At 34.8% G+C, this 26317-nt stretch overlaps 1 protein-coding gene across 9 annotated transcripts in view; it reads right to left on the reverse strand.

Moving 5' to 3' along the window:
• The window catches only part of CRPPA (CDP-L-ribitol pyrophosphorylase A), a 359365-nt gene that overhangs the window by 191516 nt on the left and 141532 nt on the right, over nucleotides 1-26317 (reverse strand). For 8 of the 9 annotated variants that reach the window (XR_005217022.1, XM_037836829.1, XM_037836827.1 and 5 more), the window contains 2 exons: nucleotides 13937-14029; nucleotides 13371-13463 (listed from right to left, as the gene is read on the reverse strand). Coding sequence is in view for 8 of the 9 variants with exons in the window: in XM_037836829.1 (XP_037692757.1) it covers nucleotides 13371-13463; nucleotides 13937-14029 (186 nt within the window). In the remaining variant the exon portion in view is untranslated. Of the gene's footprint in view, nucleotides 1-9822; nucleotides 9920-13370; nucleotides 13464-13936; nucleotides 14030-26317 lie in introns of those variants that run through there. The other variant, XM_037836826.1, reaches the window with a different exon arrangement.

Consider the following 26317-nt stretch of genomic DNA (forward strand, 5'->3'; position numbering starts at 1 on the left):
CTCTGAAAAGTTTTAATAAGGAGAACCTTGGTAGATTTACAAATAGCAACAGAACAGAAGATAGATATGAGGTCAAAACTGAAATAATTGGGAGAGCAGTTGGAATGGAAAGCTGCTGGAAGGAAGATATTGAGTTCAAAATTTTAAAACTGCATGCATTTGGACATTCCTGTCAAAATTTAGAGAAACGGTGCAGCCTAGAGATAATAACAGAGGAATTAGAGTATAAATTATATTTTATATCATGAGATTTGGTGATCCAGCGAGTACATGTCTACTTTACAGATGTCTAATAGATGTTTAAGGTATGGGTAATTAGTAACTATTTTCATTTCCTAGGCTGCTTAAAGCATATACTAAGAAATGGGTTGGCTTTTAAAAATGGGAATTTATTTGCTTACAAGCTTACAGCTTTGAGGCTGTGAAAATGTCCAAATCAAGGCATCATCAAGATGATGCTTTCTTCCTGAATACTGGCTGTAGCAATCCTGGACTCCTCTGTCACATGGCAAAGAACATGGCGGTATCTGTTAGTCTCTTCCTTCTCTTTCAGGTTTCCTTGAATTCAGCTTCTCTCTCTTTCTCTCTCTTTATCTGGCTTCCATTTGACTTAAAAAGACTCCAGCAAAAGAATGAAGATCTATCCTGAATGAGGTGGGTCACATGTTAACTGAAGTAACCTCATCGAAAGAATCTACTTATAATAGGTCCAATCCACAGGAATGGATTAACTTTAAGAACATGCTTTTCTGGGATACATACAGTTTCAAACCAACCACCACAGTAGTTGTAGCAAATATGTCATTTAGAATTGAAAATATAAACCACGGGTAATAAATGGCCTATGGGCCAAATCCAACCTCCTGCCTATTGATGTAAATAAATTTTTATTAGAACACAGCCACACCCATTATTTTATGTACTGCCTATGGCTGCTTTTGCACTACAACAGCAAAGTTGAGTAGTTGCAACAGAAGCCATATGGCCCACAAAGTTTAACATATTTATTATCTAGCACTCTACAGAAAAAGTTTTCTAACCCCTGATATAAAGGAATTAACTTATATCCAGGCAAAGAAAGTGGCCTGAATTATCCCTTGAAAAATGAGAACATTTTATTAAATGATTTCTAAGATCCTTTTCCTCTCTAACCATCTAGTTTTCTATTACTTGGAAAGGGCAAGTATTGATATTACTCATTAACATTATGCGGGAAAGTCAAATGAACACTAGGTTTACTCAAACTAGGGATAATAGTATCCATATTAACCTCAAGATTGTTCTGAGAATTAAATGGGATCATTTACATAAAAGGAAAAGAACAGGGACTCATTATTTCAAGCATTTGATAAGTGCCTGTTATTACTACTATTAACATAATTATACTAGTAATATGCATTAGCAGGTCACATCTGTTTAGAATGGAAGGGGAGTAAGGTCTGAGAATTATAAAGGTAGTGGGAGTTCAATCTCTGACAAATGGGAAGAACAAAGAACAAGTCCAAGCTAACATAGGCACAAAATCACAGTTGGATTCTTGTTGGTTGAACAGAAAACTCAGAACCAGTCATTACCCTTGTATTAGTTAGGGTTCTCTAGGGAAACAGAATCAATGAGAGGTGTCTCTGATTATCAAATTGTAAAAGTGACTCACACAACTGTGGGTATGCACGAGTCCAAATTCTGTAGAGCCGTCAACAAACTGTCAACTCCAAGGAAAATGTCCGATGAACTCCTCAGGAAACGAACCGGCAACTTCAACGAACTACTCAAGAAATGAACTGGGATCTTCGACAAACGTGTTCAATGAACTCCTCAGGAAACGAATCGGCAACTTCAATGAACTCCTCAGGAAATGCTTCACTGGGCAGCCGAAGAAGTGAAGGTCCTCTATCTGTCTGGCTTATAAGTATTCAACTGATTAATTGGATTAAATCCAGCCAATTGCATTCTCTCATTGTGGGAGGCATGCCCTTTGGTGAGTCATCAGTCACAGCTGCAGTCAATTGACTGATGATTTAATAAACCAGCCTCAAACATCCTCACAGCAATTGTTAGGACAGTGTTTGCTTGACCAGACAGCTGGGTCATCTGGCCAAGTTGACACATGAACCTAACCATTACAACCCTAAACATATTAAATAAATTATAAAAATATAAATTTATAGTTGCCTCTCAACAGATTCTAGAAATGGAAATAATATTCAGAGTAACCACAGGAGACAGACAGGTGACTTTAACCACTGCTATAATTGCCAAATAAGAGTTCTCCAATGCTGATAACACTGGGACTATCTTGGCAACACTTGCTGCATTCCACCTTATCAGGAATCAGGAAATCAAGTATCCTAGGATTTAAGTAGAATGCACATAAGCTTCAGAATCCCATAAAATAAAACCTGCTGCCTGGAAAATTGAATCATAATACATTTCAAAAGTAGTATCACATATAAACTTGTTGCAAACAGAATGCAAGCCAAAGCATGTTTAGATCAAGAAGCTTTTTTGCACAGATTCCATCATCTTTCTAGGCTTTCAATAAAAGAACAGTACAGACTTCCCAGAGAACTGCAAAAGTAATCTATATTTAGGTGGCTATAGATTTTTATCCCAAGAGAACAACACTTAGACCTGGTAATAATTTTACCATCTTCTCTGCTAATGATTCAATCTATAGACAAGTTTGTTTTTTTTTTTTCCTCCCCCAGAGTATGAAGTGTAACTACAGAAGAGATTGCATAAAAAGCATGATCCATTATACACACACTATATAAGATTTGGCAAAGGTAAAATGGAAGTTACATTTTTCATTTTTGCCTATATCTGGAATTCTATTAAAATTCAAATATTAAGGAAGTCTTGGAAGAGCTGACTTGTCTTTCCAAGTATGCTTTAGGATAAGAACTTCCTTGCATATACACACAAAACACACATGAAAAAAGGGAAAAAATTTTATTATGAATGAAATCTTTCTAATCATAACCTGCCAACAAATGTAAGGTAATCACCTACCTAATCTAACTTCAGAAACAAACAAATCAAAAAGATTCTCCTCCCTTGTTCCTCATCTCACTATCATTCACCCAGTTTCATAAGACATAAAAGTGGAGGTTGACTGAGCCTTCCCCGTGCCAGGCACCCACTTGGAGGGGACCGCTCCTGTCTACTCCCTGCCCCATCCGCCCCCTTCAGTCTCGTCCTGGGGACACAACCCCGGACTCCTAAAAGGCCACTGTTCTCTCTTTCAGGTGTGTGATGATTGTCCGCCCCAAAGTGAGCTGACCTGGTAACCCCTAAGCTTCCAGAATTTCTTGAGAAGTCCCCACAACACAGGTCCTGGCTGGCTCCCTTGGCAGCTGCAAGTTCTCAGAGAGTGGAAGGAGCTGAGGCAGGAAGTCAGAGAATGCGAGCTCTAGTCCCCGGTGGCCCGTAGGTGGAAGGGCTTCAAGCCCCTCTCAGAACCTGTTTCCCGGGCTTGAGAAACTGTGAAGCCCCCTTAACCCACCCCTGCAGCATCAGGAGTTCCTCTCCACAGGCTTCCCAAGTATCTTTTTCATGCTTGGGGCACTGGTTGCCCTGGTTCCTGCCTGTATCCCCCCCACACTGACCCAGTAGAAGAACTCCGGCCTTGTCTCTGTGCCATGCCTAGCATGGGGCTAGATTCGGCTCTGCTGCATGACCTTAGAAAGCCTTCCACTGGATCCAAAAAAAAAAAAAAATGTGGAGGTTGAACTTCCTGCCTTTCATTTAATCAAACACCAATTTTTAGTGCTTCGATCTCTTAAATATGTCCTGATTTCATATTTTTCTGAAATCCATTCAGATCCATTCAAATGTTTCTGAAATCCATTCAGAATCCACCGTCCAATCACATGAAAACTACCCTAGTCCTAGATACCATCATTATTTCTTGGACTACTGCAATAGTCTCCTGACTAAGCCGAAGGCATAGAGGATTCTCCCTGCTCACATTAATGTGTTCTCTAAGGAGCATCCAGAAGGACATGTAAAACATAAATCTGATCACATGTATTTCAACTGGGCACTGCTGCTCTACAGAATTCAAATTTAGAAGATCTGCCTTGACCTCAGCCCTGACCAGTCCTCAGCCTCAGTCTCCTGGTGTGTAGTTCACCCTCTCTCTTTCAGACACACTGGCTCTTCCAGTCTGACCACTCTGTGTATTACTCTACCCTGTAGAAATGCTCTTCCGCCCACTCCTCCTAATCCTCATGGGACCCTGCTCAGATTTCCACAGCTCAACTTCCTTAAGCAGATTTCTCCAGTCCAGGCTAAACTGCCCCTTTTTCAAACAGAGGAGCCTAAAAGTTCTTACCTTGGGGTAGAAGGTAGTAGATAAGGAAAGAAATAGGAGACAGTGACCAGGGATCCCAGAAACTCCCAGCCATCAGAACACTTCCCAGCCTAACCCTGGTCATTTCATTAAGCTCATTTTAATAGAAACCCTCACTTTAGAAAAACAAAATAGACAAAACAATTATTCCTTAAGTGATTAAGATAAAATAATCTGGAAAATTAGCTTATATATAGCACCCCACTCTTCTAAGGTAAGATGTAGCTAAAAATTACTATATTGTTAAATAAGTTACATGCATGTGACATTACTTTTCACACAGATGTTTATTACATATTATATAAATTTATATTAAGCAATTATTAAATAATACATAGACTAGGATAGAACACTGTAAAGTGCTAACTAGATAGGCACCTAAAGTAAGTTTAAAATGAGCTGGACATCCCAGAAGGTAAAGCTTTGACTGGACATCTGGACAGGGAAGGATAGATTCCTTGTAGACAAAAATTAATTAATTAATTAATCAATCAATCAATCCTGCAACTGTTGTTAAAAGGAGAGATAGATAAAAGAAGAATGAAATGTAAAAAGGAAAGATCTAGACTTTAACTAAAACTGGACTATGTAAGGAAAACCATGTAAATAAAGACTAGTACAAATAAGAAAGAGACAAATGCAAGAGAAAACAAACAAACAAAAAAACAAATCTTGGAATAAAGACTAAAGTATAGAAAGGTCTCAGAAATGTCTCAAAATAGGAAGATCACTTGATTCATATTTAACATGACTGCTATAATCTGAACAACAATACATTATTGTTCTATAATATCCATCTACAAACACATGCAGAGGGGATCAATATGCAAAAGCAAAAAGCCATCACAATATATTCTACTATAAAAAATAACTTTAGAAACAGAAGCCAGATAGATGTCATCAGAAACATAAAGTAACTTGACCAGGTTAACAGATATTTACTTGGCACAACTAGTACTTGTACCATGGATCCTGACTTTGGTTCAGCATCCTTACCAAGCCAGCTTCACAACAACACAGGTTTGGACATTTAGATTAACTTTTTTGTATTCATTAATATATCATTAATTATGTAACATATCATTCAACATGTAATTTTAAATAGTAAATGATATTGAAAATGTATGTGGTTCCATCTTTATAAATTAATATTAAAACATATCTAAGCTAAATACTATTTCCATTATTTAAAAATAGAATTTGGTAGGACAAAAAATCCAGTGAGAGAAATTTCCAGGCATTTTTTGAAAAACAGAATGACCAAAACCATTATTCAACTCATTAACTCAGGCTAAAGTTAAGGTAAGCTGCCTAAAAAAGAAGGTTAGTTTTATTTAATGTGCCACCTGTACATTTCATAGTTAAATTTAATAAACTGATTGACTAGGATAGCACTGGCAAATAAATTCAGCATGAATAACTTCAGTGATCTAAGCAAGTTGAGTAAATGACTTAAGATAGGAAAATACATAGCAATTCCAAATTTTGTTCATAATTTTAAAAAATGTATTCATAAAACTTTGAAAAAGTCTTCTAAAATTCCTTTCATTTGCATATTTCATTAGAACAGCATTCTATCTGATAATAACCTTCACTCATCAAAAGAATAAATACAAGGAAGACATGTACTATGAGAATCATTTTTTATACATCATCAGTTACATGTCCATCACAATTCATCTTACAGAGTTTCTATATCCCACAACACAAATGTCCCAAAAACTTATAATAACACAGTCAATTCTTTCTATTCAATACCTCCTACAAGAACGATTTCATCATTCCTCATCTTTGTGTTACAAATGAATCCCTCCATGACTGGAACTGCAAAAGGGTTCTAAAGGTATTTTTAACCAGTATTTGTTTAGGTTTTATTATTCATGTAGACAGGAAATACTGGAGACTTATAATACTGGCAAAAAAAACAAGTGAAAAAACATTAGGTACAAGATGCAGCATTTCTGCCACTGAAGTATATACAGCCATGTCTATAGAGAGAGAGTTTTAACATATCTTACATGAAAACATAAAAATTCAAACTGTAATGAAGTTATAATTTTCTGAAGGAAAAAAATGAAAGTATCCATGAGTACATAGTAGCAATAATAAAGTTAAAACTAGAAGAGTACAGGCTCTTGGATCTATGCCCTAGGTGATCCATTGGCTATTAAACACATATGCACACACTATCTAATTCAAAATAAGTACAAATAAGCTAATGTCCTGAAACATACAGAGCGCAAAAACTAAATTCAATATAAGGACAGTGAAAATGCAAATAGCCAGCTCCCTTCTGTTTTTTTTGTAAGAACTTGTGCCTTGAAAACACATTTTCTTAGCCTAGTAATAAAAGGGTTAACAAGAGAAAAGGCATAGAACAAGCCATTAAGTAAAAAGTGACAAAGACACATGTCTAGGATCTGGTAAGACTTTTAACAGGAGCATAGATTTCTATAACTTAAATTCTGTAAAGGCCCAATACCCTGTAATGCTAAAGAAATCATTAGCCTGTTAAAGAAAATCGCTATGTTTTTCCAATTGTCATTTATTCTTTATTAGGAAGGAATATTAAATACATATGTTTGTAGATGGATATTTTTAATATTTTTCCATATTATTATTTAATACATTCATGAAAGCATAAAAGTAAAAAACGTATATGACACAAGGAAACTGGATTGATTCTGTTCCTGGCTCTGCCATTGGCAAGCTGTGAAACCTTCTGGAAACAATTTACATCTTTGTGACAGTTTCCCCAGATGTGAAAGTATCAAGTGTCACTGGATGGTCGTTTTCTATTTTTTTATTTGCTGCAATCAAATAGTAAACATTTTAAAGTATTTGAAAGATCAGATATTCTGATCTGTTACATCAGTAAACTACTTCCTGCTAACTTGAACTAAATTAAGCACTTTTGAAAGTTTATTTATGCTTTTTAATGCATTAAAAATCCATCTGGTAATTCACAGTTTTTTGCTAAAGTAAATTCATGAAAAGATTCACATCCTCAGATAGCATCAGTAAAATGACTATATAGGCAGAGGGAAGTAGAAGACTAGCAATTATTCAGATAATTATAGTAAAATTATTTTGCCGTGGAAAAAGTGATAAGCTATTTTATCAAGTAAATTGAAAGTGTATTTCATTTCTCAATTTCTAACTTCTAGTTAGATTTGTTGCCAATATCTTCCCATTTTTAATAAGTAAATATTTAGTTGATAACTGTGCCAGTTTGAATGTATTATGTCCCCCAAAACACCATTATCTTTGATGTAATCTTGTGTGGGCAGATGTATTAGTGTTCATTAGATTGTAATTCTTTGAGTGTTTCCATGGAGATGCGACCCACCCAACTGTAGGTGATGACTCTGATTGGATAGTTTCCATGGAGGTGTGACCCCACCCATTCAGAGTGGGTCTGAATTAGTTCACTGGAGCACTATACAAGCTCAGAGGAGTGAGCTTGCTACACCCAAGAGGGACACTTTGAAGAAAGCACAGGAGCTGCAGATGTGAGACAGTTTGAAGATGGCCGTTGAAAGCAGACTCTTGCTCCAGAGAATCTAAGAGAGGACAACGTCCCAAGAGCAACTAAGAGTGACATTTTTGAGGAGCTGAAGCCTAGAGAGGAACGTCCTGGGAGAAAGCCATTTTGAAACCAGAACTTGGAGCAGACGTTGGCCACATGCCTTCCCAGCTAACAGAGGTTTTCTGGACGCCATTGGCCATCTTCCAGTGAAGGAACTCGATTGTTGATGCATTATCTTGGACACTTTACGGCCTTAAGACTTTAACTGTGTAACCAAATAAATCCCCTTTTACAAAAGCCAATCCGTCTCTGGTGTTTTGCATTCTGGCAGCATTAGCAAACTAGAACAAGCCTATTATATGTAGCATTTATGCTCACTGAAAAAAGTAAAATAAAATTATGATATCCACTATCTTGTCTGATGCTTTGTGGAGACCTTGCCAGATGCAAACAAGATAGATTCTCTATTTGACTTTTTGGGCCTAGGTGGTGGTTTTTTGAGGGTTGTACACTTCTCAGCTGAGAAGCACCAGTTAGTTCTGAAATCTCTCTTCTCCATGGCTGGAGAAAAAAACAGGTCTCTGATCACTGATTTTTAAGCAAGGAACTAAGCCTACAATTCAGACTCTTAGCACCTTTGAGTTTTACTAATTTAGGTAAAGACCTATCCTTGATTACAAATGATCTTTACATCAGAAACATTAGGACTTAATCTTTTAGTGTTCTAACATATTTAATATATTATTTTATTTTTCTAATTATTTGTTCCTCTTTGCTTAAGTAGTGGAAAAAAGCACAGGATAAGAGTAGAAAAATAGAGAACTAGATATGTTCCATGTTGATACCTGTTGTATAAGGTGGCTTCAGAAAGAACCTCCAGATAATCCTCTTGAGATGCAATCTGAAAAGGGTCAGAGCAGAACTATACCCAAATTACAACCTCCCATAATCTCAATGAAGAGATGATTAATAATAACTTCAATCAATTTAGGATAAAAACTTAGTTCCCTGATAACATATATGATTAACTAACAATACGTAAGTTTGAAATCAGATCTGAAAAGGACTCTCCAACATGATTCCTATGCAATTTTAATTTTATAAAAGAAAGCATCGGTTTTTAACATTTATATGGCTTTTCTTGTAAAAATTCCAAAATAAATGTTAAAAATAGCTGTGTACTGATTGGTCTGCAATAGAAAAGAGTAATTTTTTTTTTTTTTCTGATTAGTGAGTATTCTCCTAGAACAAGGAATGCTTGTTATCTGAATATGTGTTATCTAAGTGCTCACAGTTACAAAAATCATAGATTAAAAAATGTCATCCTAACACACATGCATGGAACATTCATAGAACAATCCCATCCAACCATCTCTGCCCATGTTAATGCTGACATCTACTTCAGCTCAAATAGTCAATATTGCCATCAGTAAGTGTCTAACTGATTGTAGAAACTTATAAAATTCTGATAATTCAATATAATGAAGAGTAATATTGGCAAATCCTTGAATCATACTCAATACCATTGTGAGAATTTGGCAAAATTAGACTACTTTAAACACAAAAATAAATAAATAAGGATGATGACCATCTAGATGGTCTAAAAGCATACTGTGACAATCAAAGGATTCATAGAGGGTCTTTTTACACAACTGAAATAGTCTAAAACTATTTTTTCAAAAGTAACCACTTGAAATGAAGCATGTCACAAAATACTACAATATAATATCCACAAGATTATACAAAAAAGTTCAATTTGCACATATATCCTAAACATTTTTAAATTGAAAACAAAATATATTTCCATAAAATTTTTAGTTTTTTATCAAGATAGCCAAATTTTTTTCTACTCTTTACAGTGAAATTTTGTTCCCCTCTTTCAGTGGATTCATGGTAAGTAGTCTCTTACTTGTGCCAGTTTATTTTAGATTTAAAAAAAAAAAGCTCTTACATTAAATATTTCCTAACACCTTTCATTTTTCACAAAAGCTAGGAGAAGAGAGTTGGTCTTCTGGCAATCAAGACTGCTGCAGAACCTGAAATAAAATTTAATTATGCTAAATATCTGTGTACCAAGAAACCAGCACCATTAACTGTTCATTTCTTTAGTGGTTAGCTCCCTCCAAGGGATAAACATTCCAAGTGATGTGGAAAGTCACATTTCCCTTTTGAGTGACTGCTGAAAGACAGCTAAAGAAGAATTCCTGAACAATTTTCTATATCTACTTGAGAATATATGAGGAAACCACATGGAGGCTTCACCAACACTTGGAAGGCCTTAACACAAATGTTCACCATTTAGAACTTAATCTAATGTTTTCACAACCAAACTCCACAGCTAAGCTGACCCTCAACAAAATTTTATTCTGAATATTCATCCTTGTGTAGTAAAACATGATGATACTGCAAATGACAATCTTAACTAGATAAGATAGTCTCTCCATTGAAAAAACCCTCACAACCCCCTAACCCAACTCCCTGCCACCAGACACAATTATATTTTACTTTGCATCTGGCTGATTACAAATAAGGCTTTCTCTCTTCAGATGAATTAAAATCTCAAAAGTTAATAAATCCATGCATAAGAAAAAGGAACTCTGTACTACATCTCCATTAAAACATAACAGGCTTTTAAATACTTATAATAAATGCATTCAATATTGACTCACATAACCCCAAAATACAAGAAGATGTATTTTTCTCTGAGTTTAATATTATTTTGAAATATATTTTCTGATGAATAAAACCTACCTGTTTAGTGAAGCAAACGAACAGACTCCCTCTCTTTGAACATTCTTCTCAGAATTTAACGTTGCTTAACAAGAGGCTTATTTTTTTTTTAAATCTCCCATGATAAAGCTCCTTTCTTTTTCTTGCTTTATCCCTCCAGCAAAGTAATTCAGGTGGAAACAAGGTGGCACACCATAGCCTCTGAACTGCCTGGTCCATCTTTCCAATTACAGACAAATGTCTATATGCCTGCATGTGTATTCTTACTTATACACCTTCTACCCAACACATGTGTATGTGTGTATATGTGTGTGTGTATATTTCCTCTTAATAAGGTACAAAATGAATCCCAGATATCTAAAAGCAAATTTATTCTCTTTTATTTTACTTTACTTCAATATTATTATAACATTTTTCACACATCTATTAATTTGGGGAACAACTGAGTGATTCTGCCAAATTTTCAGTCACAGGAAAACTAAATTGCAGAGATTGTTTCCCTTTAGGTCATTTTCAGGGAAACTGGTTTCACAATGAAAAAGGACAGAGCCTAGTTAACCATGTGCTCATCTACATGTTCATTCAGCAATTTAGAGAATTTTCACTTGTCTCTTTACCCAAGAAGTCAACGTTGCTGTGATTTGCTCCATCTTAAGGACATAGATTCTAGATATGTTTTAGTGGCATTTCCCTATCAGATTCTCCATATGCAATGAGAAAACAATAGGTGTACAAATATTAAATTATTAAATATGGATTGCAAGCCTCCAATTTAAATAAATATTTTATAATATACTCTTACAATACTATTCTCAAACTAGTTTTTTGGGAGATGTTTCTGGTCTAACTACAAAACTGTCCATCTTTTACCTTAGTTTGATACAGAATACCAGATAGCTCCCCCCCAAAAGAATCTGGCAAAGTTAATGAGACATGAAATAAAACTCAACAGAAGCCAACAGAATACTAAATTCAAATATTTATACCACACGAGTCTGGGAATGAGATTGCTACTGTTGTATCTCATCCCCAGACTCGTGTATACTGCTTGTATAAATACAATTTAAAAACTAACTGATTAGGGGTGTGTGTGTGTGTGTGTGTGTGTGTGTGTGTGTGTGTGTGTGTGTGTGTGTTTTCTGGAGAGACAAAAGAGGAAATGTACAAGGAAAAAGTCAAAGATGACACAGATTCCAGCCCAGGTTCCTGCCGTAACTGTCAACAATAAGAGAAGTCACTTCATGGGAATGTGCTTTTGTGATAGGTCTGACATACTGAATTAAAGATGGAGAGGTACTCAAATGGAAGTACCTAGAAGAATGTTAGAAAACATAGGATTGAAGCTCAGGAATTCAATTAGGTCAAGTGAAGTGAACTTTGAATCATCTCATCCACAGTGGAAAGAAGAGGATCTAGACTAAGAAAAGAAACTAACGCTGCATAACTACAAAGAGCCCAGCACTGTGCTGTGTACTTTACACCCACACATTTTAATCCTTGCAACAACTTTAGGAAGTATGGTTATTAGCCTTATCTCTAAAAATGAGGAAACCAAGTCTCCAAGAAGTTAGGTAACTTCATCAAGTAACCAAGGTCTTCTGATTTCAAAGCCCTTGCTCTTTTCACTATAATACTTCACTTGCTTATTGGGAATAATGTCTGGAACCGTGGGATTAATGAGATGTCCAAGTCAGTAAATGTGGAGAAAGTTGTAGAGAGCCAAACACAGAATTCTGAACCTGCCTCTACTCTATAGAGACTATGAGCCTTCCCAGCATCTGGTATTCCATAATGTTCCTAAACACCTCAATGAAAGCCTATATATTTCTGTCACATGTGATCTTGGGTTTCCTAAACCAGCTGTTCCCATGGAATCCACCTTTACCATATAATCAAATACAGTAGGCCAGTGAAATAATTAAACCAACCTCAGTTGCTAATTTGTTTCTACTTGCACTGCTCAGTTTAGAATTACTTATTTAGAGTGCATATCATTATTTTTAGTTTATCCTTTATCCATTACCTTACCTAAAAAAGAATTAAATTCCCTAACTATGGTACGACCCTGAGCTTTAGCAACTTGGTAATCGCTTTGAACCCCTTTCCAACAGCAAAATGCTGCAGATTACAGATCCTGCTTCTCAGCTACTCTGGCAAAACTTGTCGGGTTTTGTCCCTTCCTGGCTTTGTACTCTCATATTCTGCTCCAATATATACTTTAATAGGCCAATCCAATAAATTATTTACCAAAAACATACTTTTAATCTTTCACATAAAAGATCTCTGAAAATTTTCATGAGCCATTCTTCTAGGAGTTCTCTTTAATTTGCTACTCATCCTACTTTTCCACAGAACAGAGAAGTTGAAACAACTCAAGAATACATTTCCTTCCATCAGATTTTTTCCTCACATTGTTATCATCTTCTAGATTTCTTGTCCAATGGCATCCTGGTAATATGCTAAACAAAGCTCTTTTCACATTACCCAATTAGTCGACTTCCCACATAATTGGTGATTTCAATGAAGAAAAATAAACGAAATTGGTTGCTAGGTTGAATTGAATTGTTTTCCAAACCTGTCAGTTCAGCCAAAAAATTGCAGTTATGAGGGTAAGCAGTCACAGCAGACACTGAATTCAAAAATCCCCAAAGTCAAGAGGAGTTTCTTGTTTTGAATTTGGGACAATGTCCTCAATCGTATGAGTAACAAGAAAGAAAGCCTAAGACTGACCAGAAAAATCTGCATTAATTCACTTACCGAAACAACAACAACAGGGTATAAAATGGAAAGATTACTCTCTTCAAGCATGCTTAATAACTTCTGTGTTTCTTGAAAGTCAAAGTTCATTACCTAAACGTCCAGAAAAACACAGAAGGAAGTCAAAGAAGTTCTTAACTGATTTGAAAGTTGAGGGAAAAAAATGCAAAGATTTTTACATAAAAGTAAAAATACTTATCTAAGCTTAATTTTTAACTTTTTAAACAATTTTAAAGGGTATCCTATGGTTGTAAATATTAAAATTTGAACTATTAGTTACCTTGAACCTGTTATCTTATCTGCTTTATACAAGATATGAAACAGAAAACTGAAAATATTATCTAAAGAAACATCACTTTCTTCTCATGGGAATTAGCTTGTTAGAAAGTGGTATTTCCCGATTTCAAAAGATACAAAGTTAAAATTTCCAAATAAATAATGAATAACAAAACTCATCTATCAAAATCCTGAATTAAAATATTTAAAAAACAAAAAAAATTAGTTCTCTTCCATATTATATTTACATAGATCCTCAGGTGCTTCAATCATTTGTATTTACTACTTACATGCACACAAACAAAATTGTAGCATTGCTCTAAGATGATTTGTTGAAGATCTCTGCCAGCGTCATACAGAGCCCCAGATGTGACTTTGACATCCTAGGAGGAAAAAATAAAATAAAATGAACAGGATAAAGAGTTTACAAATTAGATAGAAAGACGAAACATGAACACAAACACCTTTGTTACAAAGGAGCATATAATTGCTATAAGAAAGTCATAGAGAGCCATGGGTCCACATATAAAAATAAATTAATTTGGGCTGAAACTTGTCAGGCCACCAAGAAAATGACACTTGAATTAGGCCATACAGTGTGACTATTATTTTAACAAGCAGATATAAGAAATCATTTCTGATAGAAGAAATGATGTCAAAAAATACAGGATATTTTAAGAATAGACAAGTGATCTAGCATGTCTTGTACAAAGAATGTATATTGTACAAAGAATGGTGAAGGAATAAAATTTAAAAAGGAGGATAGACAGGGATTGTTGGAGGATTCTGGAAACACCTTAAATACTATAATAGAGTAGATTTCATGACTATAATAAGGGGAACCAATAAGGAATTATCACAATAATATAAGTGAGAGCGAAAGAAGACCTGACCTGGGAAAATAGTAAGACAAAAGAAGAAATAAAAGGAGACACCACCAAATCAGATTATTATTATAATGTACTTCCAGATTAAATTTAGATGGAATGGTACATATATTACACAAACTCTCTTAATAAGGTTTTTATTCCATGTAGTATAATATTCTAATGAACTCAGTTCCATTTCTCCATTACAACAATATGAACACAAACTTAACTAAAATGGAGAATCTGCCATAGGGATATCTTTGCTATCATAATTCCACATTTCAGGACTCACATTTCAGTGGCTCATACTGACAATGCATCTAGAATACTTTAGAATGCATGATTCTAGAATACTATGCTTTTTCCTAAGTAAAATTCAAATTATCTCTAAGAGCTCCATAGCTTAATTTTATATAATTTTGCCAAATTACTGGAAAATGAAAATAGAACATCTTATTTTTGCTGTAGAAATCAGTTCTCATGAAATTTAAGAATTTTATTTTAGTTTAAAATTTTTAGTAAGCACAAAGTTCAAAAAGAATACAATAAAAAAATAATCTCTCAGTTGTACAACATTAAGTTTATTCAAGGAGTCACATCTTCTAGGTATTATAGAGACAATTCTTCATGGGTCTCTCATGTTTCCACACATTTTTGAAGGCACTAACAGCTAATCTGTCTTTTCAAAGATGTTCCCATGGGAGACAGTCTTGGAAAGAGAGAGATGTTCCTTTCTGAAACAGATCTGCTTATATTCCAGATAGGAATGATAGAGACATTTCTCTTCTGAGAGCAGATTTGCATGACACTCCAAGGTAATGTCTCTCTTTCGAGGAGAGGATGAGCAGGTTTGTCTCTGAGTAAAACTAGGGCTTCCTAACAACAGGATTCCTCTCCTTTCAAGCACCTCACTGTCTGAAAATAACTGACTCTGACTGCATCTCCCTGTGGGAATTGTGCCTCAGAGAAACAAGGGTTACTTGGTTACCCTGACTGCTGCTACTGTGAGTACTAAAATGTCTCTGGTCTCCAACCCAGAAGTCTCAATATCTTCTGCCAGTATCTATGAAACTGCATTGGGGTAACTTGTTTGCTTGAAAGTAGGGTAAAATCTCAGACACTGGCCAACTTCTGACTTGACAGGCAACCATATCATCATATCTTAATTTTAACAAATGTTTCTGAATGAATTATGAATTTGGGATAAATAATTTTAAAATTTTCTTTTGCACAAATGTAAAGACCTAGAGTGAGAAAATGAGGAATAGTCTTACTGATATTTAAATTAAAAAAAAAAACAGGTAAAATAACTGAAGACAAGTTATGGGATCCTCAAGAAAAGGAACAGTAGCATATTTATCTATTACCAGCAAATATTTAATAAATAGACTTTTAAAAATTGACATGATTATTTTTAAAAGAAAAATATCTTGCTTCAAGAAAAATTGTGTATGTTCTTTAAATTAAAGCAACATAAAAGTTTTAAATAAATTTTTTAAAAATCACCCCAAAATACCACAAATTAGGAAAAATTACCCTGACATCAGATAAGCATCATCCCAGGCAACTATCTATGAATAATATATGCATTTAGCTATGAGGACAAAAGGATAGAGAAATGAAAGGATAAATAAGTCGTATTAAAATGGGGCCCATAATACACATCCTGTATTTAATTTTAGCAAAAGAAAAAGAAACATAGTGAAACTGAAGGCATTCAGATAATTCTTCACCTCCAGAGAGCTTAATTAGTTTCTAAATGTTGTTCTAGGTTAAAAAAAAATATCATGAACAAGATAAAGACACTAAACTTTTAATGACAACTCATTTCATTTTAGTCAGTATCAACTGACTTTTTGAGAAAGAAGGAAATGAGCATGTTTTAACTTCGTCCCACAGGCTAGTTCTCAACAATCATTAATTTTACTGACTAGGTTGACTAGATACACATTCTGTTCTGTAGACATAACTCATACAAGTTAGACTTAATGTATCTAAATTCAAGGTAACTGACTTTTTACAATTCTCCATTTCTATATTCTTCATCTTGGTTCACTTTTTTATTGGTTGAACTTCATCGGCAAGTAGTTTTTTATAAAGGGCTCAATATTTTAAGTTCCCTGAGTTTTTGCTATTATACTCAAATGGCAATATATCTGAGTACAAAAGTCCTTCACAGGTTTGTAGCCATTGCTCCACAACCTTCAATAATTGTGTACTACCCTGCTGCTTCTTCCACTAGGATTTCTGAATTCACCATTTTATGGGTAGATTCTACATGAACAGTTTTCCAAAAGGACTATGTTACATTCCTTGAGTTCTTTCATATTTCAGAATGTCTTCATCTCTAGAACTAGCAACAATTCGACTGCTGGTAATATTCTTGGATTTCACTTTATTTTACTCAGGAGTTAGTTGACCCAGCTTCATTACTTTTAGGCAGTGAACATTTTGGAGATGCAACAGGCAAGCCATATCCCTCTTTATCCAAGTGCACTTGTATGCGTGTGTGTGTCTGTTAGTTTTGATTTCTGTTCTTAATTCCTTGCCTAAAGAAATCTTTATAAGGAAACACAAAAGCTTAATCAGGATATGCTTTACTGTCATTGTTTTTTCTCAGATTTTCCTGAAAGCTTTAGATCTAAGAACCAGTTCAATTCAGAAAATTTTCTTCTATCTTTCTGAAATATTTCTTGGTTTGTCTTTGAAATGTAAAAATTATCCATTTGCTGGAGGTCTTTATCATTTATATGCATTAGCATCTCTTTATTTTATTATTCAATTTTTACTTGGAATACAATGTGATTATCTCAATTTTTCCATCCCTTACAGTAACCTGATTTTTGTTGTAATCTATTCCTAATTATGATGTATAAGTTCTATGATGGTGCTGACCTTGTTTTAATTTGGTTGCCTTAGTTCCTCAGCCACACTTTAATCTCCAGTGATATCGTCTTTGAGATTTTACCTTCCTGATTTCAGATTCTTAATGACTTCTTCTTCAGAAAAAAAAGGTTGAGGATTTTTTGGGGGTGGGGTGGGGTGGGGAGTGAGGGTGGAGCCTTAAAATTTTTTCCAGATTTATTTAATCTGTTTTATTTAAGCATATGCTATGCTTATTTATTTTTGGTAAAAATTATATGTGCTAGTTTGGATGTACTATGTCCCCCCAAAATGCCATTATCTTTGATGCAGTCTTGTGTGGGCAGGAAAGTATTGGTGTTGATTGGGTTGGAGACTTTTGATTGGATATTTCTGTGGAGATGTGATCACTCAACTGTGGGTGAGATCTTTCATTGGATAATATCCATGGAGGTGTTACCCTGCCCATTCAGCTTGGGCCTTGATTAGTTTACTGGAGCACTATATAAGCTCAGACAGACAGAAAGCCAAGAGGGACACTTTGAAGAATGCATAGAAGCTGACAGAGTAGCTGCAGATGAGAGACAGTTTGAAGATGGCCGTTGAAAGCAGACTCTTGCTCTGGAGATGCTAAGAGAGGACAAACACCCCAAGAGCAACTAAGAGTAACATTTTTGAGGAACTTCAGCCTAGAGAGGAAAGTCCTGGGAGAAAGCCATTTTGAAACCAGAACTTTGGAGCAACGCGAGCCACGTGCTTTCCCAGCTAACAGAGGTTTTCCAGACACCATTGGCCATCCTCCAGTGAAGGTACCCAATTGCTGATGTGTTACCTTGGACACTTACAGCCTTAAGACTGTAACTGTGTAATCAAATAAACCCCCGTTTATAAAAGCCAGTCCATTTCTGGTGCTTTGCATTCTAGCAGCATTAGCAAACTAGAACACTATATAATTTCCTAATTATTTTCTGAGAGTTTAAGAGTTAAAATGGTAGGCACTATTTCCTGCCTTTGCTGAGATGTTACAAAGAATTGTGGGGATTTCTCCTCTTGAGGGATTTTCTCTGATTTTTCCCTGGGCTTTTTTCAACCCCTCACTCCTCTCTCTCAGCTGAAAATGTGAGAATTCTGTGGATTTTATGAATCAACTTTCACATCATTATGATGTCTGGGGATTCATGGGTAGAATTTAAAAGACATGATAAGACAGACAATCATGTTTGTTTCTACCTTGACTATTACTCTTTGAAACTTAAATATGAACTTGGGCCCTTTTCCTTTGCTTAGTTGCTATTAGTAATTTTGTTTGCTTGATTTACTATTTTTAGTTCAATTTTTAAGCACCAGAGGAGGGAGATTTTATAGATGATCTTCACTCAATTATATTTTCCTGGCTGTCACTATTACTTTTAAATATTTCAAGGAATTATTTTTACCTTACTTGTGTATTGTATATTCTAAAAGAAAAGAAAAAGAAGCATTCACTAAGCATTATGTGTATTTTAAGATTGTTTTCCTAAAGAAGACCTTCATTTTTCTAATTAAACATGTAATTATATATATTATATAATGTATATTATATATAGTCACAAATATATCACAGGTATTTTACATTTACGTATGTGTAATTCCTATCAGATTAAATGAAAACTTGTCAATTTGCTATTAAGGTCCTCCACAATCTTCTTATACCCTACTTATTCAAACTTTCTAACAATTCAAAATCCTAACCATTCAACTTCACTTCTCAACACAAATATCTTTATACCCTAAAGCCATTTTCCTTTATTGTCACAAACACTAGGCTCATTCTTGCCTGTGATTACTTCAGCCAATATTAGCTTCAATACATTTTTGTTTCTTTATTAAAATTGTTGTATATTTCTTAAACTTAATTATTAACAGTAAATGGATCAAGATAACATAAGCGCTTAATATATAAGATGTGTGCATGTCAATTTAATGGGCTGAGCCCTTGATCTGGGGGACTTCCCCTGTGAGGCTAGTTGCTGCAAGGGAGAGGCTAAGCCCACTTATAATTGTGCCTAGGAGTCCCCCAACAGAGAGCCTCTTTGTTGCTCAAATGTGGCCCTCTCTCTCTAAGCCCACTTCCAAGTGAACTCACAACCCTCACCCCTACATGGGACATGATTCCCAGAGGTGTGAATCCTCCTGGCAATGAAGGAAATGACTCCAGGAGATGCGCCTGGACCCAGCACAGTGGGATTGAGAGGATCTTCCTGACCAAAAGAGGGAGGAGAAATGAAGCAAAGTAGGGTTCCAGTGGCTGAGGGATTTCAAACTGAGTTGAGAGGTCACTCTGGAGGGTATTCCTATGCGCTACATAGATATCACCTTTTAGTCTTTAGTGTGTTGGAATGGCTAGAGGGAAATACCTGAAGCTGTCAAACTGCAACCCAGTGACCTTGATTCTTGAATACGATTGTATAACTATATAGCTTGCACAGAGTGACTGTGTGACTGAAAACCATGTGGCTTTCACTCCCTTTACCCAGTATATGGACAGATGAGTGGAAAAATGGGGAGAAAATTAAATGAAGAATAGGGTGGGATGGAGGGGTGGAAAGATTTAGGTGTTCCTTTTTGCTTTTAGTTTTAATTTGGAGTAAGGAAAAGGTGCAAAAATTGATTCTGGTGATGAATGCACAACTGTATGATAGTGCTGTGAATAACTGATTGTACACTGTGGATGATGTAGGGTGTGTGAAAATATCTCAGTTAAACTGTATTTTTAAAAAGTAAATGAACAATGCGGGGAGGAGAGGAATGGGATGTTTTGGATATTCTTTTTTATTTTAATTTTCATTTTATTTTTCGGAGTAATGAAAACGTTCAAAGTTTATGGTGATGAAAGCACAACTATATGATGACACTGTGAACAACTGATTGTACACTTTGAATTACTGTATGTTATATGATTATATCTCAATAAAATCACATTAAAAAATACAAATAAGAAAATCTAAAAGGGATAAACCCCCCCCCAAAAAAAACTTAAAAGCTAAAGATAATAAAAAACCAAAAATATTTTTTTAAAAAAGACGTGCGCATGTGTAAAGTATACAGCCTGGATATATAATGCTAATTATTATTTTTGTTTTTGTTATTACTAAAAGAGATTTGCTCAGCTATTAAATTAAAAACTCCAATATGAATATGAAGTCATTTGTTAGTTAATGCCCACAGCCCAACGCAGCAATGCACACAATATTTTTTATAAAAAGTACCCCCTTTAAAAAAAACACAGAAACTAGACTTTAATTCTTTTCTTCTTGAAATTGAGACTCCTTTAATAATTGTTTCCACTTCAGTCTGATTCTTTCATTCAGTCATACTGATTTTCTCCCAAGCAGAAAACAAACAATATTTTCCATGCTGGAGCAAAGAAACTTGCATTTCACCTAAATATAGCGAAGGATTCCTTGACACCTTTAATAAACAAAGACCACATTATAAAATCCTATTAGGTTGTTTATGAGAATGCTCTGTGGCATTACATGATGCTGTCATTACTAATGTTTCCACACTGAAGCACAACAAATGAAACAATCTGCTGGCTAGAAGAACTTCTTGTTCTGTAAATATTTTGGTTCAAAGAACATTTAAACAAAATTTAAAACAACCTTCTAATGTCTTCAGTAAAATAGAAATATACCAAAACAAAACAAAACACAAAGAAATACTTTCCTTACATCACAACAAATAAGAATATAGGCAAGATTTACCGTTACCTAAGTCCAACCATCTTCATATTCAAAATATAATTTAAAACATGGATATTAGGAAGGGAGATGTACTGTCAAAAAATGTTTTCAATCTCAAGAAGAGTTAAGGTTTTACTAAAGCTAAAAAGTTCTGATTTAATCCCATGAGTCAGAGTTCAAATACAAGCTCCTGAAAATCCAACTATCTTTTTATGGAACATGTTGACTGAATCATCTCTGAATCTGAATCAGCCAAATATTCACCTCCCTCCCATTCAAACAATGGCACTAAAAAAGAGTATGGGTGTAAAAAAGAGAATCACAGAGAGATGCATGTTCTTTCCACTCTGTAAACACACTAACAAGTAAAATTCTTTCTATACTTCAATTTCTATACTCCATGAACTACCACCACAAGACTTAGACCCTAGCCTACAGATAATACCAATAGCGAGCTTGATTCTCTTCCAGCCATTAATGCCAAGCAAGTGGAAGAATGCTGGAGCCAAGGTTCTCCATATTGCCCTGCTGTCAGATCCCAGCCCCTTATCAAACCAGGGGAAGATCTGGTGCTTCCTAAGTATGCAGCTTAAGAGCTCCACAGCACCAAGACTGGAGAATAACATTCAGCCCTAAAGAACCATTTGCACTGCTGCATAATGCAGCCAGCACTGTCCCTGCTCTTGTGGCTATGAGCTTCCCCCATAATAACTGTTCTAGAAAGTCTAATATATGTGGTGTCAGGTCATTCATCTTTGTTTGCTTGAATATATGTGAAGTGTCCTTGCATATGGTGCTATATTAAGTATTTACTATTATTATTTCTCTCACTCCCCATTTGATTTCCACCTATAAATGAAACTTTTAACACATCATATCACCACTGTCCCTTATATTTAATACCTTACATTTATTGAGAGTTTACCAATTGCCAGAATCTGTGCATAGCACTTTAGACACTTATTGAAATAATGCAGCACCTCTATGCACATGTAAGCATTATCATTATCCTCAGGTTATGAATAAGGAAACTGAGGCACAGAAGTCGTAAATAACCTGCCCAAGATCACACAGCCTGTTAAGGATCAAAGCTAATACTCAGACTTACATCTGCTGGACCCCCCAGGTCAACACAACCTCTAAAGCACACCGTGCATCAGTGCTACTACAGGTGACCATTATCTTGTCATGGAAGTCACAAGACCTGTACAGGTGAGCAACACTACAGGTTTCAAAGTCAACTCAGGAGAAACAACCAATCAGGATAAAGTCATTTGATTATTAAAATCATAATTGCTCACAGACACAGTCTCCTAACTCCAATCATTTTGGGGGGTCCCAGATAGGGAAGAAAGTATTTAGGAAGTATCCTTCAACTCAGTCCTCAGATTTGATCCTGGAGAAGAGCCATGTACTTCTGAACTAGGACACTGAGCCAATGCTGAGCAGAAGTGGTGGTGATAGTACCATTGTGGAATACTGCTGTGGTATTGTGGTAATACTCCCTTAATTGACACTCCTCCTCCTTGCATCCCCCTCCTTCACAATTAAAATTCTCTTTGAAGGCTAACTATTGTTCTGATGCAAAACTACAAGGCCTGTGAATAGAAAACAGGCCTCTGCACACCAATCATAAAGAATTCAAGGCTCACATTTTATAATATGGATTATATACCTAAATCTAGATGGTATCCTAAAAAAAATGTAAAGCTACCAAATACAAATCTGCTCAAGTTTATCATTCTGTTGAGTATAATATAGATTATGATTACTGGACTATAACTAATGGACAATTCTGTAGTAATGAGAAATGACTAGCACTAGCTCATACAAATCATTTTTGGCAGGCACATTTTGGAGATGTTACCCAGCTGATTACAAAAGATTACATGTTAAAAAGGTACAATATGATCTTTCTATTTTTTGTAGTAATGCATAAAACATTTTTAAGTTGAAAATTGGCAAACAGACATAAACAAATTTTATCTGTCATTTTTTTTAAAAAGTCACAAAAGATATCCTATATACTGCTGAATTAATATAGGCTGTCATTCATTCAAACAATAAATATTTATTGAGATCTATGAACCAGACAGAAGATTTGAGATAATGAGATGACAGCATCAAACTAGACAAAGTTACTGCCCTCATGGACTTTTTTTCATACTAGAGTAATGAAATGACGTTTAGACCAGTGTTTCTCAAAGTTCAATGTGCATAAGAATCCCTGGAAATTTTGTTTAAAATGAAGACTCTGTTTCCATTAGATCTGGGGCAGGCCTATGAATCTGCATTTCTAACAAGCTTCTAGTTGATACTAACATAGCTTGTCTAGATCACACTTCAAAGGAGCAAGGGGTTAGACAAGTTGAACCCACATTACTCTAAAGGTCCTCTCTCATTCTGAGTAGTTATATTTACTGAGGAATGTGCCTGCATCTACAGACAACTTTAACCTTGACTGTACCAAACCTACAGTCTGTATCATCTAAGATAAATTACCCATATCTTTATTGCATGTATCAATAAGGCTGCAAACATAAGTGACTAAAATTAAAGAATTTGTTACTACAACAGGTTTTCCTTTCAAATTCTTGCCAAATTTACTGCATAATCTAATTTGATTTTCATTTACAAAATTTTATTTTTTTCCAATAAAGACATTGTCCAGATATACAGAAGTATGATTAGACACTTTTTTCCACATAAATACGAATAGAGTATGTAAAACAAATAAATTATATTCTAGTCAAAATGTCATTAATTTGAAATCATTCATCACAATCCGCACCAATAAGCATTGTCTCCAAACATTTTACATACCATTTAAAAGTCCAATAAAGCCTACAAAAGCTTACCATTTAGCTTTGCATTCATTTGAAATTATGAATATGATATACATAGCCTTGCTGTAAGCCAAGTTAAAATTTTATTGTACATGAACAAAAACAGGTTAAAATAGTAGTTCTTAATTGGAAGCAACTTTACCCCCAGGGAAAATTTTTAAATGTCAGGAGACATTTCTGGTTGTCACAAGTGGGATGAGGGGTGCTACTAGCACCTACTAGGTAGAGGATGGGGATGTTACTAAATACCCTACAATGCACAGGTCTGCCCCCACAACAAAGAATATCTCTGCCCCAAAACATCAACAGTGCTGCTGAGGTGAAATCCTGAGTTAGAAGGAAAGTTCTAGTTTTTGGTCTTCATCATTTATTCACACACAAATGACTGTCACCAAGAACAGTAATACACTAGTAACATTAAGGCTTTGGATATAGCTATTCTTTTTTTCAAAAGAAATACTAAAAGGTAAAATTGCACTTTATCAAACAAATGTTTCAATATAGTATTATTATAAATGACATGATTTTGACATTGTACCTCAAATGTGACAGCAGTGTGTTCAAAATAGCTAGATGAAATGCATGCTAAAAACAGATTTTCAGCTAAATAAGCTATATCTATTTCTTCTCCACCTAGTTTTTACAGTATCTAATTTTAAGTTAGAAAATAAACAAGAAAAAAAATCAGCTATAAACATATATTATAAACGTATGAAAAGCTCTTTCATATGTGCTAGATAGATTTTTAAGGCTTTTTCAATACTACCTCAATACTTGTACAATCTGAATGATGCCAGTGTAATTTTTCAAACCCTACATGCTAAGCAAACTATTTTCTGTTACTGTATTTTATTTCCAAATGAGAAATACACTTGATATATTTACATATAAAATTTCCACCCCATACAACTTTCTATTATGAGTTACATATTAGGAACTTACTGAAAATAAATTGTTTAAACCTATAGGTCTGAAATGTTTAGAAAATACCAAGGATACATCACATTTTGAGCAAAAATAAAAACATTATCAATGTGACTTACTTCAGAAATATGTGAGCATTGTATACTCATATCTTTAAAGCAGTACATTTCTAGACAATATAGAAAGTTAGATTCAGATCTCAAACAGAATCTTATTACAGATTCTAAAGAATGAACTTTAAAATGTTGCTTATGGATCTTCATCTCACTGCTATCCCCCATCATCTCTCCATCACTGTCTATCTCCTTTCCTGACAGAAGCTGCTGGATACCAGCTTCATCGCTTTTGCTGACTTCACTTCATCTAATCTCTGCAACATCTGCTATCTGCTTTTCTCTTCTCTACACTTGTGAAAGCAGTCCTTTCTTCTTGGTTGAGAAATCAATCAGAGCTACTTGGGTGTACTCTGGTTTTAAGCTCTTCTCAACTATTCACATGATTGATGGATGCCAGCGGCTGCCTCTTTATCTCCACAAATGTGCTTGGCTTATGTCCAGGTGAAGAGGCATTCTAGAAGCTTGCTTGTTCATCATCTTATCACCATTAACCACAACTATTTATTGAGTTCTCACCATATACACAGCACTCTAAAAGAGATCAATGATAAAAGATGGTAAAAAAGATGTACAAAAGAATAAGTAACCATAAGAAGTAGCATATGCAGGATGAAACTACTGACAGAGAGTAGTTTAGCAGGTCCAAGAACCACCAAAATGGAGACAACTTTATGAAAAGAATAATATTAAACTGAGCTTAAATAAAAATCTACAAGTAGGGAAGACATGCAATCAATGAGAATACTAAGTACAAAGAGGGAGTCAGAAAACAAAGTATTTTCAAGGCATGAGCAAGACGATATGTTGGATCACAACAGAAACAACGTGAGAGAGAAATGTTCAGTATAGATTATGGAAGATCTTTCTTTTTTTTAATTATATTTTTATTGCCAAATATAATATATATATATATATATATATACACATCGAAGTGATAACTGTCCAAGTGCAATTTAACAAGTAGTTAGAGAGCAAATTTCAAAAAACATTATGGGCACAGTTCCAGTTATTTATTGTGAAATATAACATATGTACAAAAAGATAATATCTCTCAAAGTATGATTTAATAAGTAGTTATATAGGAAATTTCCAAAAATATTATGTTACAACACCATAATTTCAGTTATTTCCTTATTGTGAAATATAAAATATATATAAAAAGGTGATAACTTTCACATTACAATTTAACAAGTAGCTACAGAATAAATTTCAAAGGATGCTATGGGTTACATTTCCACCATATCAATTCTTTCCTTCTAGCTATTCTAATAACTTAGCAACTAAGAAAAAGAAAATTATATGGAGATTCAGTATTCATAATCCTTTGTT

The sequence above is a fragment of the Choloepus didactylus genome, chromosome 5 (assembly GCF_015220235.1).
Source record: "Choloepus didactylus isolate mChoDid1 chromosome 5, mChoDid1.pri, whole genome shotgun sequence".
In the NCBI taxonomy this organism is placed as follows: domain Eukaryota; kingdom Metazoa; phylum Chordata; class Mammalia; order Pilosa; family Megalonychidae; genus Choloepus; species Choloepus didactylus.